We start from the raw sequence: 14,200 nt of genomic DNA, 5'->3' as shown, positions 1-14,200 counted from the left end.
GTGGTTGTGCTGAGTAATTCAGAAACTACTGATGGTTCAAAAAAGAGGAAATATCTGATGACTAGCAGTGCTCTAGAAGAAAAGACCTTGCTGATGTCCGAAGTCAGAGGGGAGTGACCAGACTTCTTTGAACTGATAGCAAGGCAAAACTAATAATCATTCACTACAACCAAGGTATGCAGAAGAGCATCTCTGAACACCCTGAAACCTTGAAGCAGCAGAAGAGCACACAGGGTGCCACTCCTGTCAGATATTAATCTGCACAGGCTCACCAACACTGGACAATGGACCGTAAAAAAAAAACATTGCCGGTTGTGACTAGTACTTTATGGAGTATAACCATTTTCTCTAACTGAGGATATATAATATGTGGTATTTTACAAGAAAAAAAACACTTTCTTTTTGTAGTAGTCCTGAAAAATTAATCAAACAAGAAATGATCCTTTAATAAACCAGCTATTTGATTGTAAAATACAAACACAACATATTGTGGTTAAATTTCTTGTCAGCATCTCTCACCTTGAACGACACCCCAGGGGTACTGTCTGGCCCTCACTGCTTTGTTCCCCACTTTGACTTCTTCCACACTCCCGACTACAGCAAATGGCAGATGGGCCTGCACAGAAAAACAGGTTAGTGTCAAAAAGGTTTTTACAAAAAAAAAGTTCTTACTGGTGCAATAAGCAGGGGACCAGGGTACACTGCCCTAAGGAGAATTTTTTTTTATTCTTCACAGAACAAGTCAATTTTCAGTAGGCTGTGGTGTAAACTGTACTAAAACGAACAGGACGGATAAGCCGTTTCACTGTGTTTGTCTGCTCTCTTATCCTTCACAACCAAACCACACCAGTGCAAAGCGTAACCATGTTTACATATGAGCTGCACCAGTGATCGGTTTCACGTTTTAAAACAAAATGGGTCTCCCAACTGCGGCTCAGATGGGAGACCTATTTAGTTGAAGTGATTAAACACACACGCTTTATTATTGCTCTTGGAGCTACTATGCTTCATTAAGACCAACAGTGAGGAGGCATCGCAGGGGAAACATGCCTGACACGCTACCTCAAAAATTAGATGGCGAGTTGAAACCAGCTGGCTGGTTACAGCTCAGAGGAACCAGCAAGCTGGCGAGTGTGGGTGCTGATGTAACCAACTATGAATAGACTGGGATACTGTACAAGGACAGTGCCTCGGAGAACCAAATGCTGTCTTGTTCACCATTTTTGTACATGCGTGGGTGTGTGTTTAAACATTATGATTATACATGAGAGGCATAATAAATTCTGATCTAAAAATAGACAGATATTATCATGAAAATGCACTTGTGCCTGATGCTTCAGCAAAGGTCTGTAGCATACGTTTAATTATAATCCTACTTGTAAGATGAAACTTAAGTTGGAGTAATATCATAAAGTTTATGCACTTTTTAAATTTTTTACCTAAACCAAGGAGGTTACATTTTTGGTAGCGCTTGCGTGTGTGTGCATTCAATTTTGTCATTCTGTCTGCAAACACACTTGCATATAAAAGTCTTGCATGAATTCTGATCAAACTTTGTAGGACTGTAGAGTCGAGTTGTGAAGGTCAAAGTGATAATAATGCTAGACAGAGCCATTTAAAATTATGTTTCTTACTGCTACTGTTTGTATTATTTTGTATAGGTAATGATATAGGGTGAATCTAAATATCATGTCACTTTGGGCCTCTTCTTCAAGGTCAAGTAAGGTCAAACTTTCATAAAATGCTTTTTATCTTTTAAACTACGCTTAAAATGTACTGTCTTTGTCTGTATTGACAAGTGATACTGATACAGTGGGATGCAAAAGTTTGGGCAACCTTGTTAATAGTCTTTATTTTCCTGTATAAACCGTTGGTTGTTACAATAAAAAAAATTGTCAGTTAAATATATCACATAGGAGACACAGTGATAGTTGAGAAGTGAAATGAAATTTATTGGATTTACAGAAAGTGTGCAATAATTTTTTTAACTTAATCAGCCAGGTGCATAAATTTGGGCACTGTTGTCATTTTATTGATTCCAAAACCTTTAGAACTAATTATTGGAACTCAAATTGGCTTGGGAAGCTCAGTGACCCCGGACCTACATACACAGGTGAATCCAATAATGAGAAAGAGTATTTAAGGGGGTCAATTGTAACTTTCCCTCCTCTTTTAATTTCCTCTGAAGAGTAGCAACACGGGGGTCTCAAAACAACTCTCAAATGACCTGAAGACAAAGATTGTTCACCATCATGGTTTAGGGGAAGGATACAGAAAGCTGTCTCAGAGATGTAAGCTGTCTGTTTCCACAGTTAGGAACATATTGAGAAAATGGAAGACCACAGGCTCAGTTCAAGTTAAGGCTCGAAGTGGCAGACCAAGAAAAACTCGGACAGACAGAAGCGACCACTGGTGAGAACAGTCAGAGTTAACCCACAGACCAGCACCAAAGACCTACAACATCATCTTGCAGCAGATGGAGTCACTGTGCATCGTTCAACCATTCGGCGCACTTTACACAAGGAGATTCTGTATGTGAGAGTGATGCAGAGGAAGCCTTTTCTCCGCCCACAGCACAAACAGAGCTGCTTGAGGTTTGCTAAAGCACATTTGGACAAGCCAACTTCATTCTGGAATAAGGTGCTGGGGACTGATGAAACAAAAACTGAGTTATTTGGGCATAACAAGGCATTATGCATGGAGGAAAAAGAACACAGCATTCCAAGAAAAACACCTGCTACCTACAGTAAAATATGGTGGTGGTTCCATCATGCTGTGGGGCTGTGTGGCCAGTGCAGGGACTGGGAATCTTGTCAAAGTTGAGGGACACATGGATTCCACTCAGTATCAGCAGATTCTGGAGACCAATGTCCAGGAATCAGAGACAAAGCTGAAGCTGCACCGGGGCTGGATCTTTCAACAAGACAGTGACCCGAAACACTGCTCAAAATCCACTAAGGCATTCATGCAGAGGAACAAGTACAACGTTCTGGAATGATCATCTCAGTCCCCAGACGTGAATATTATTGAAAATCTGTGGTGTGAGTTAAAGAGAGCTGTCCGTGCTCGGAAGCCATCAAACCTGAATAAACGAGAGATGTTTTGTAAAGAGGAATGGTCCAAAAGACCTTCAACCACAATCCAGACTCTCATTGGAACCAACAGGAAGCGTTTAGAGGCTGTAATTTCTGCAAAAGGCGGATCTACTAAATATTGATTTCATTTCTTTTTTTGTGGCGCCCAAATTTATGCACCTGTCTGATTTTGTTTAAACAATTATTGCACACTTTCTGTAAATCCAATAAACTTCTTTTCACTTCTCAAATATCACTGTGTGTGTCTCCTATATGATATATTTAACTGACTTTTTTTTTTATCGTAACAACCAACGATTTATACAGGAAAATAAAGACTATTAACAAGGTTGCCCAAACTTTTGCATCCCACTGTATATGGGGATTCCAAATATCACATAATAGTTTGCATCCAAATATCATGTAACATTTGACCTCTCACCTTATATCTTTAAAGAAAGCTTTATGAAGAGAAAGAAAATGAGCTGACTGGTTATATAGAAGTATACTTCAGTAAAATATTATATAATACGCAGAAGTTATTCATACCCAGTTATTTATAATTCAATTACCTACTCCTCCATTAAGTTTATATACAAAATACAATACTGCTCCCTTAAAAGTAAATAAGGCCCAGAGAGTGAGCTCCCATGGCCCAGGTTTGTGCACTCAGAGTGCCTGTTATGGTTATGCTTGCATAGGCAGACTAGTGCAGAACTTCTTTTTAGTTCTTGTTACGAACTAAAAAGAAGAATAGAAAAGTGCCAATCAGTGCAATCAGTGGGTCCAACAACATATGATCCTTGTATATAGCTACATACCCAGGGTTAGCTAGTGTTTGCAAATATTATAAATATTTTACAAAGTATACAGTCAAAATTGTGAGACTGTAATTCATCTGCATTGAAACACTGACTCTTTATTTATGGTGTTTTAGTCAAAGCATGTGTTACCGTCATTAAAACAAAGAATGTTTTGACTTTTTAAATGTTTTTGTGCCAAAAATATTACTTACATTCATGGAGGCATTGATCTCACTGACAGTTTCGTCATCTGTTGGGAACTGATATATCTGGACGCCGTTGCTCACCAGCTCGCTCATTATCTTTATTTTGAATTTATGAAGCTCGCTCTTGGAGATTGTGTCCGCTTTGGCAATGATGGGAATTATGTTGACCTGCGGAAATAATGACAAAAAAAAAGTGAGATAGTTATTAAATATGCGGTGCACTGCACTGTTGTTGCTAATGTGGTGGAGTCTTCCAAAAATGATAATGCAAAGACGTTTTGTGTTACATTATGGAAGCATTTGGTTTAGCCTGGTTTAAACGTTGACATGACAAAACAAAAGGATGCACAGGAAACACCTGAATGTTTTCAGATCATGACAGATTACAGCAATTGCCATCTAACCATCATGAGCAAACACTGCTTAAAAAAAAATTAAAGCTACATTAAATATGTTGAGGTTTTAAACAGCTGTGTAGCGCATCTATAAGACCATGCACAGTTAACTGAATAGCAAATAAGCCCAATCAGAACCCCGACTGATAAATAAAACAAACAGTGATTATGAAAACAAACTCGGCTCCATCTACAATCAGCAGCAGATGTGAAGAAATAAACGCACAGTTTGTCTGCATTCCTCTGTACGGCTGCATTTCCCAGATCACCAACTGGGAAGATGGCAGGACTCCCACAGATCCACACAGCAATTCCACAGCGTGCCTTAGAGTATGAGTCAGAGCTTGTTAAAAATCAAATTTGAATCTCATCATACTTTGTTGGCTCGTTAATTTGCAGCGGGGTGGCCAGTATCAGGTTTTAACCCTAATATAACAAACTAATTTAACTAATCTCGGTGTTATATTTGCTCGCTTCCCACAACTGAGTTTTCCCAGCTGACCAAAGATCATTCCCAAACAGTTAATGTTTGTTCTGAGGGACCAGGAGCGCCAGCTGTGACCACATTAAAGCAGTTCACAGGAAAGATAATCCCTGAAAAAACAGCCCAATATTTTTGGCACTTTGTCATTTAATGTTATACAGGGAAATATCTCTGAGTGTGCAGGTGAGACCACGCTGATACAGTCTGAGCCTTAATAATGAAAACGCTTACACAATATAAATATATATTATATAAAATATAATATATAAAAACACCTAATATGAATGGATCCCATTATTATCGTTTGTGTTACATAATTATCTGGATAATGAGCTGCTTAACTCAGTTTTCATAATGAAGTTCCTGTAATTTCTGGGCTTTGGTGAACAAGAAATTGATGTACAACACTGCTGTGGAGTCAATTACTCACCTTTTTTAAAGGCTGGATTTATTTATTGATATAACACTGCTATGATAAATTACTTATTGCATGCCGCTCGTAATAGATTAGTTTGAATCATCATGTGTTTATTTTTTCAAGAAAAAATAAACACATGATGACTCTTGGGGACGCTCTGGAGTATTTCCTGATTTTTTTTTTATCTGATTTATGGACGCTGCTGGATAAGAAGATTCTGGGAAAGTCGCAATAAATCTACAAATATAAAAATAGATGTTTAGCAAGATGTTTTCAAGCACGCCTTGGAAGCCTAAATAATACCTGATGGCAATAAAAGCAGGAACACAACAAATGTCTCACAGACTTAGATAAGGGTTTAAAAGATCTCAAACCTGCAAGCTGCCACTGACTGTGGATAACGTCACACAGCACTGATGTGAGAACAGCGTAGGCATGGTCTCATGGTAAGTGGGCAGCATGACGTGTCCTGTCCCATGCACAGTCTACTCAGGCAGCAGCTTCTCTTGAACCAAACCGAGTATTTTCAGTACCACTGTGTGCTATATGTAGGGAGCGGACAATGCCCTGACCTGATTGTGCCAACACTGTTCAAAGCTCATGTGAAAAAACAGCACTACAGGAGTCAGGAAGCAGACTCCTTATTACTTTTAGAACCCCAGCATGTAATGTGTCCTTTCAGTAATGCTGCTTCAAGCCTCTCCCTCTATTTTTACTTTGGAAAACATCTCATCTGCCACAAACAGGAAAAACGGTATAACCAAAAACAGCAAAATGGAACCTAACCCAGCCATGTGACAGTGGATTACATCACAAATTAAAAAGGTATTCTTAAAGTTAAGCAGGAGGCATGAATCCTTTCGCCGAATAACCTCAATAAACTCACTCTTTTACATTCTTTAATTTATAAAGTTAAGTAGAAATGTTTCCCATCCGTTAACAAAAAGACTTAAAACCTTCATTTAAAACAAACGACACTCCTTTCAGACTCCTATCTCTCTTCCTGCCTTCATTTACTAAAAACCACATTTTACTTTACGGGCCTTGTGTGGGGAGGGCTGATTCGTTAACAAGAAAAACACCATTGTCTGGGTTAGACAGAAAAAAAATACACAGACTGAGGGAAAAGCTGTTTCTGGTCTCTTTCCCTGGTTTTTCTGTCAGAGGGGACAGATCTGTTCATTTATCTGTTTCATTTCCAGATACAACTTAAGATTTACACACAATGTAATGATGCTTTCTCTGACAAGGATATGTCTCTGCATTAAATTTGATATTAAAAACACATAGCCCTGATTTATCGAGCCATGAAAAAACATAACGATTTCCAGCTACTGGGATGGGGGGGGTTTTTTGGGGTTTTTTTAAAGCAATTTTCTTGGTTCTGCATGTTTAAGAATTAGATTTCAGGCTGTAAACGCGTCTGTAATCTGTTGAAAACTAACTGGTATAAAAAACTGAATGCAAAAACATAAAATAACTTTGTTAAAGCTATTTGGTTTATTGTCTTGGTTTATGCAAAACAAAGTAGGCACTTTCTGTGGTCACCCTCCAGATATCCAGAGCCCATAAACATGAAATAAGACAGAAATCTCATAAATGTGCAAAGGTTGAATATTGTTTGGTTTGCAAGGGTCTTAAATGTTGCCTCCAAATCTATCTAGAAAGAGAACCCTGCACACACAAAGTCCATCTGCCCTGTAAAACACAGCAGTGTCACTTCTACATTGCAGTTACTCAACACTGGCTTGTTTTCAGATACAACAGCAAACACACTGCACATTGTGGAAAAATTGCTGGGACAGATCCACTGAGATCAGAGTGGTACTCATCGTGAACACCCGCAGCCTCACTGGTGGGTTCTGAATTGTGTAAATCTTTAAGGATAAAAAATAAAGCCTACATTTCTTCCGGTTTAATCCGGAAACACTTTGTGAATGTGTGCAAAAAAATGCTTAAAAGGTGTATATATAAAATGTCTCTGATTGTTACATCAAAAGAAAAAAAATGTTAATCATATGGATCTACATAAAGTTTAGGCTGTGGTAGCTGCTCTGCTACAGTATATTTAGCTCAGGTAAGTTGGATGAGTCAAAGCAGAGGCCATGGCTTGGCTGTGTTCACTGTGCTCATTTGGGTGGTATAAGGAGACAGTTGGCAAACATAGCATGCCAGGTTTTGATCGTTCTGTTGGCACATCAAGACAGCACACGGGCTTGGTGGTCAGCGCCATCGTTTCACAGCAAGGAGAGTCCTAAATTTGGATTTCTGTCCTTTTCTAAAGTTCGTATAGGTTCCTTCACAGGTTAGGTTAGAACTCCTGTATCCCTAAAGGACAGTTTTAGTAAAAATACCAGAAGCACTGGTTTAATTTTGTATTAAAAAAGTACTTTGAAAAGAAAAGAATAAACCCTTGGGTTTTTAAGAAAGGGTTTAATATACTGAATCAAATTTGTTCCTGAAAGCTGAGGACTGAGTTAAGAGCCGTTGCATAAATTATTTATACACTTTTTCTGATGCCATAAAACTATTAAGTGTCCCTGTAGAGCGGCATTTGGCTGAGGTATCTAGTTTTTATTATGAAGAGTATCGAGAGACTTCTGGCAGAGATGGCTTGATTGTTGGCAGGGGAAAGCCAGCAGGGTTGGTCACAAGCTGACCATCTGCTTTATTCTGGATTTATTATTACTGCACCAACAGAAACAAACAGAGACAAAGCTACCACTTCATCAGCTCTACAGCAGTGCTATTAGAAGTTAAATAGACTGAAAAACTAATCGCAACCACTGCAGATCAATCTGAATGATCGAATAAAATTTGATTGCTGAACCTTACAGTGTATTGTTTTGGTATAATCTCATACAAATTCACAAAAATTGGCTTATGGCTTCCACATAAAGCTTTGTAAGTGAAATGTGACAACTCCTGTGTGAGTTTACTGCCTCACAGCTTTAAAGTTAAACGAGCTCCTGCAGAGCTGAAAATACAAATCTCCTCTTTCACCGTCATTCACTCTCCTCTGGGTTTTGTCGGCTTCATAATGTCTTACAGCTCACCTCCCTGGCTTTTAATAATTTCTTTTATTAAACTGTGAAAACAGGAATAAAATGACAAAATAAACAGATAATAAACAGGCAATGCCCACTTAATACAATGAAAATATAAATAATAAAATAATAAATACAAATGGCTCCAACTTAATGGCTCCAAACTGACTTATCTGGCTTGTCTAACTATGTACACCACAGTGACTCCGCCCCTTTCCCTTTCTTTGCCCCAAGTGCTGTTTTGATGAGATTTTTTTTCCATTTGTTATTTAATGAAGGCAATCCCAACGACTGCATCTCCAGTGAGATACACTCATCACATACAGCAAATCATAGATCCATGGAGCAATAATCTGTGCAGTAATACTCACAACAACAATGAAAAAGCCACAAATCAATGTGTTCCTGAATCTGACTATTGACTGTGTGCTGACCTGCAAACATATACCAAACTCAATCTCAGAGTGAATTAGAGGGTTGTGATGCTGATGTATTGGAAGCAGAGTAGTTTAAACTGACATAAATATCTTTTTATAAATAAGAACCTCTCCCTTAAAACACCAAATCAAATTTTTTCACTATGCTGGCTTTTTAGGTGTAAAACTAGTCATGGAGAGGTTCTCTTTTCCCCAAATCACAACTATTACAGTTCAAACCATTAATCCTTTTCCACAGAAATAGCCAAATAAGTTCAGCCTAAACACTGCCATGTGAACTCTTCTTGAAATCCTAAAAGATGAAATGGAAACTTGCATAGTCACTGGAACATTTTTGTTTCAACTTTACTCTTCTCTTTTGGGACACAGAGTCCACACCCTGGTAGGAAGATCAGGGATGCCCTCGTTTCAGTGAAATTCAAACCAGTCACACGGAAAGGGAAGTCTGACTTCAGACTAATATTATTCAAACACACTTGCATTTTTCCAGAGGGAAAATATAAATGCATGCTTGTGTGTCACATGTGCGTACCTTACTGTCCAGTTTTTTCATAGTAACGAGGTCCAGGGACTTGAGGGAGTGTCCTGTCGGGGCAATGAAATAAAGGCAGATGTGGATCCTGGTGTCGTGGTAGTTAAACAGCGAGCGTTTGATCTTCAGCTCTTCCTGGAGATAGTTTTCAAACTGAGTGTCAATGTAGTCAACAATGGGTTTGTAACTGTGGAGAGAGGAAGGGAGAAGAGAGAAACCGTTAGGATTTATGTCTGTGGGTCAAAGCTAAATATTTGTCTTCTTATTCATGCGCTGGTAATGAATATGAAAAGGGAAAGGGGACTTTTCACAGGGAAAGGAAAAGACACAGATATGTTTTCAGTAACTGTGTGATCTGATTCAATGCCAAGATCTCAGCTTAGAATTGCACAGCTTAGTGCTGCATGAAATTTGTGTTCAGCTTATGGAAGGTCCAATCAAAGAGGCTGCAGAAAACAACGCGTCCTCTCTGTCACAGAGCTGTGACCGCTTTCGGAGCCTTTAAGTGTCACCAGTAAATCAGTGAAGGGCACGAACACAAAGTAACACATCGTCGTCTTTACAGCCTTTTCTCCTCGAGCATTTGCGAGAAAGGACAGGAGAGATGGGGAGTGCCTTTAATGCTACACCACTCGCTCACAGCTACTTGATTATACAGCTAAATGTCAGAAAATGTTACTTACATTGCATTAAAATAACACATTTCTGTTGGTTATTGCTCCAGTACAGTTGGTTTCTATAAGCTGTTTTCAATCTTTTAACCACAAAAGCCGGTGACCAGCCTCATTGGGATGTTTTGAATCACATTCACACCAGACTTGTTTATTTGAGTCTGCAGCTTTAACTCGTTTCATTTGGGAAGATGAGAAGAAAACCATTAGAAGGAAGCCACATGCTTAAATAAAAAACTAAGCGAACTGTTGGTTCATTAGTCATAGTAGATAACGTCACACAGTCATAGTCTGGTTCTCACATCAACACTTGTCATTTTCTGGCTATATATCTCTACAATTATGATCATCTACATATGAGATGTTCAGTAAATTTGTTTGTATTGAACAGATGTCTCCAGACGAATTCCTTCGTTTATCTCATGCTGTTATATTTGGACACTGCACAACCAACTCAAACACTGTATGTTTTTCTTGCTGTGGATAGTAGAAAGGCTTGAAAACAACTGCAACCAGTGTCAAACATCTTTAACACCTCCTGAATCCATATTCAGTCACATAGACTTCAAAGTGCCTCGGAGTGACCAAAATGCAACCCAGATGCTCATGTTTAACATGCGTCTGCAAAAGTAAAAGTGATAATGATGACATTTTGTCTTTAGAAAACAACGAACTCTGAGAAACAAGCCCAAAAAACAGGGCTACAAGGACATAGCTGTTTTGTTTCTTTTAGAATTAATAGGAAGCAGTTCCCTTGTGTGCTCTGGAAAGATGCAGTTTAACACTAAAGATGGAAAATAGTGACACAGTCCTGTTACGTTTAATCTAAGAGCTTGAATGTGATTTCTACAAACTCTCTGACCTAAAGCCAGTAATTCCAAGTTTTTCCTGTTAACCATCACCATACACTACTTCCATCTTTTCTAAACATGACAAATAACTGAAAATTACATCATCTTGTCCACTGTTCAACTCCGGATGTGCCACTTCACTGATGTTTTACAACTCAAAAGTGACACATAAGTAGAACAGGAAAAAAATGTATTCCATTCCCTCAGCTTGCAACATGTTTACAGTCATCTGTCCTCTCACTTCACATCCATCTTCAATCTTCTCTGAGGAATGCACAAACTGTGACCTTTTGAAGCTCTCTCAGTGTGCCGTTACACTCCGCTGCAGGCTCTGTCCTTCGCCATGTTGGTTTAAACGGTCTACGGAGAAAGCTGCTATCAAAGAGCGTGAGAGTGCTGCTTCCTGGCTAGGCCACAACAAGTACACTTCATTCCACAGCTGAATGTTAAAATAAACAAATCAACAATTTCCTCTTTATTTCTCCAACTTCCTTCAATTTCAGCCTTCGGAGACACCATAAAAGATGCAGAAGTCTGGACTGACAGTGGTTTGTGTGTCTGGGTCACTCGTTTGCCTACGTAAGCATCTTTTCATTAAAAATGTGTCAATGTCATTTTGGAGCTTGCCGATTTTTGGGGAAATACTTACAGGGAAATCTGCTTTTACAACAGACCAAAGGAAATCACAAATTCGTTTTTTTTACTTCTGCTTTTGGCTTATGGGATAATGCAGAGATATATTTGTGATCATCATTGTTAGTTTTTGTTGCTGGTTACCAAGCAGGTCTGGATACTTTGTGAGGCACTCTGGGCTGTATGTATGTGCACTTAGCTCACCTATCCTCTTTGTTGATCTGATCGCCGAAGCCAACCGTGTCAACAATGGTCAGTTTGAGGCGGACGTTGGTTTCTTGCAGGTCGTATGTTCGAGGCCGCAGATACACGCCGTTCTGGTAATGGCTCGCCTCTTCGTTCTCAAACATGGTGTTAAAGAGCGTGTTCATTAACGTCGACTTTCCGATACCAGTCTCCCCTGTGAACGGTCGGAAGCAGAGAGGGAGATGGAGAAAGAGAGAGTGCGTTAGCATCACTTGGGAGTACTTCATCAGCTTTCAGACATCGATTTTTATTGCTGTAACAGAAGTGTAAGCCAGTGTATTACGTTCATGTCAAGAAATACAACACAGTGCTGCTGTTTGTTATTTATCTTTGTAGCTAAACATGTCACTCAGTGCAAAGTAAATCAACACGAGGGCCAGAGGGACTCTGGAGAAATGTACAGTAGTTACACATTCTCTGTCCGATACTCACCTACACATAGGATGTTGAAACAAAAACCCTGCGTGACCGATTTGCTGACCAGCTGCTCAGGGAGGCTGTCAAACCCAACATGGCCACCCAAACTGAGGTTACGCTTCTCTTCATTCTACAGGACACACACACAAAAAAAAAAAAAAAACCATCAGAAGTGTGGCGGATGTCAGGAAAACACATGGCCGAGTCATTATTCAGAAGAGGATGGCACAGATACTGAAGCGCTCACATTCCAATGCGTGGAAACATCAAAGACCTTCTGCTCATTCTGCACATGTAAAATCCATCACATTATGATTTAGGTAATCGGGGCCTGCAGTGAGGATGAGCTTCAAGAATAATCACTCAGAAGCACAAAGAAGAAAGACATGCTTTAACAGACAGAGGAAGGAAGTGATTATATTTGTATGGAAAATGGAATAAGGCACTTGAAAACATGCAAGATGCAAGTTAGCAGCTTGTTTTATAGAAAACCCCAATGTGGACATTTCAGAACTCCACCAGTCCACCTATTCTCCAAACAAGCTCATGATCAATTTATCAGTTATTACACACTATAATAGAAATATATCGTTAATAGTGGGATGATAACAGCAGGTACAGAAGAGGCACCCAGGCTGCCTTATCTGCAACACCTTCGTCAGGTTTGATCTGTGGGATCCCCTGCCACTTCAAGAGCAGCTGGGAGATTTAATCCCTCTACTTCGAACCTCCGCCCTGCTGGAGGTGCATTGTGCACCTCTAAAAAAAGGAGCACCCACAGGGCATCCTTATGAGAAGGCTAAATCAGCTCAACTGACTCATCTCACCGTTTAGGATCACAGGGATATTTCAGCAGGTTGTATCAGTGATCTTGCTCTTTCAGTCGTTTCTCAAAGCTCATGACCATCGGTGACATAGATCGAACAGTAAATCGAGTGCTTTGACTTCTGATTAAATTCTTTCCCCACTGCTGAGGTGAAGTAAGATGCCCACAGATGTCCAAAGAAACGGCCACGGAAGTATTTAACCTAAAACACAAAAGTTAGCAATGCACGACAAACTAAAAACCACCAGAAAAAAAAACAACAACAAATCAGGAGGGTTGTAACCTTTTTTCACATTTGATCTAGCTCATTTAACCAATCTCAGCCAAAGAAGAGAGTTAAAGCTGTACAAGAGGGCCAGCACCTTGAGATGAATAGGGCCACCCGATCTCATCTGGCTGAGCCACGAAGGACTGCATACTTGAAAGCTGAAGTCACCAAGCACAGGCAGCTGAGAGCAGAGCACAGCCAACAATACAGAACTGAGAGGTGGAGGCAGGCTCCGAATACACAGAAGATGACTTTTAAACCTAACTGAACTGCATAATACAGGCTGGAAAGTGTGTGTGTGTGTGTGTGTGTGTGTGTGTGTGTGTGTGTGTGTGTGCGCGCGCGCGTGTGTGTTCAGGGGTTTCGGGAGGTGAACGAGAAAACAGGGCTTAATGTGTCAGGCAACACAGCTGGAGTAATCCAACATGAGCTGAGATAGGCAATAGTGAGCTGAGCTGCAGCACATTGGGGAGATTACTATACTACACTAACATGTGTTAAAAGTAATAAATATCCTATATGCATTGATAATATGAATATTATTTAAACAAAGACATCAATTTCACTGCAAACCCCACAACAGACAGAAACTCCCTTCATTACATATCGTTCTGAATTTATTAATGAACATTGTATTTATAAATGTGAAAGGAGCAATAACACAATAATTGTGCATTGTAATAGGTGCATGACAGACTGAATATATTAGTATGCTAAAACAAGGGATAAGGCCGGTTTCAGTTGTGTGCACTGTAGCTCCATAATCATCCTCGATTTCCAGTTCGAGCAGTTTATACAGCTCTTGTTCTTAAGTCTGAATACGTATATTGTAAGTCGCTTTGAAAGGAAAAAGCAATGAATAACTGCAACGTTTGCAGGAGTCGGTTTCAGG

The 14,200-nt window shown here is 39.6% G+C and overlaps 1 protein-coding gene across 2 annotated transcripts in view; it reads right to left on the bottom strand.

Moving 5' to 3' along the window:
* septin8a (septin 8a) overlaps positions 1-14,200 on the bottom strand; it is a 36,559-nt gene that overhangs the window by 15,248 nt on the left and 7,111 nt on the right. For both annotated transcript variants that reach the window (XM_004550377.6, XM_004550376.6), the window contains exons 2-6: positions 12,230-12,344; positions 11,756-11,951; positions 9,397-9,583; positions 4,090-4,251; positions 520-616 (exon numbers count right to left, since the gene is read on the bottom strand). In XM_004550377.6, the coding sequence (XP_004550434.2) occupies positions 520-616; positions 4,090-4,251; positions 9,397-9,583; positions 11,756-11,951; positions 12,230-12,344 (757 nt within the window). The remainder of the gene's footprint in view (positions 1-519; positions 617-4,089; positions 4,252-9,396; positions 9,584-11,755; positions 11,952-12,229; positions 12,345-14,200) is intronic.

The sequence above is a fragment of the Maylandia zebra genome, linkage group LG10 (genome assembly GCF_041146795.1).
Source record: "Maylandia zebra isolate NMK-2024a linkage group LG10, Mzebra_GT3a, whole genome shotgun sequence".
Lineage (NCBI taxonomy): Eukaryota > Metazoa > Chordata > Actinopteri > Cichliformes > Cichlidae > Maylandia > Maylandia zebra.
This window is presented reverse-complemented; position numbering and strand designations above follow the sequence as displayed.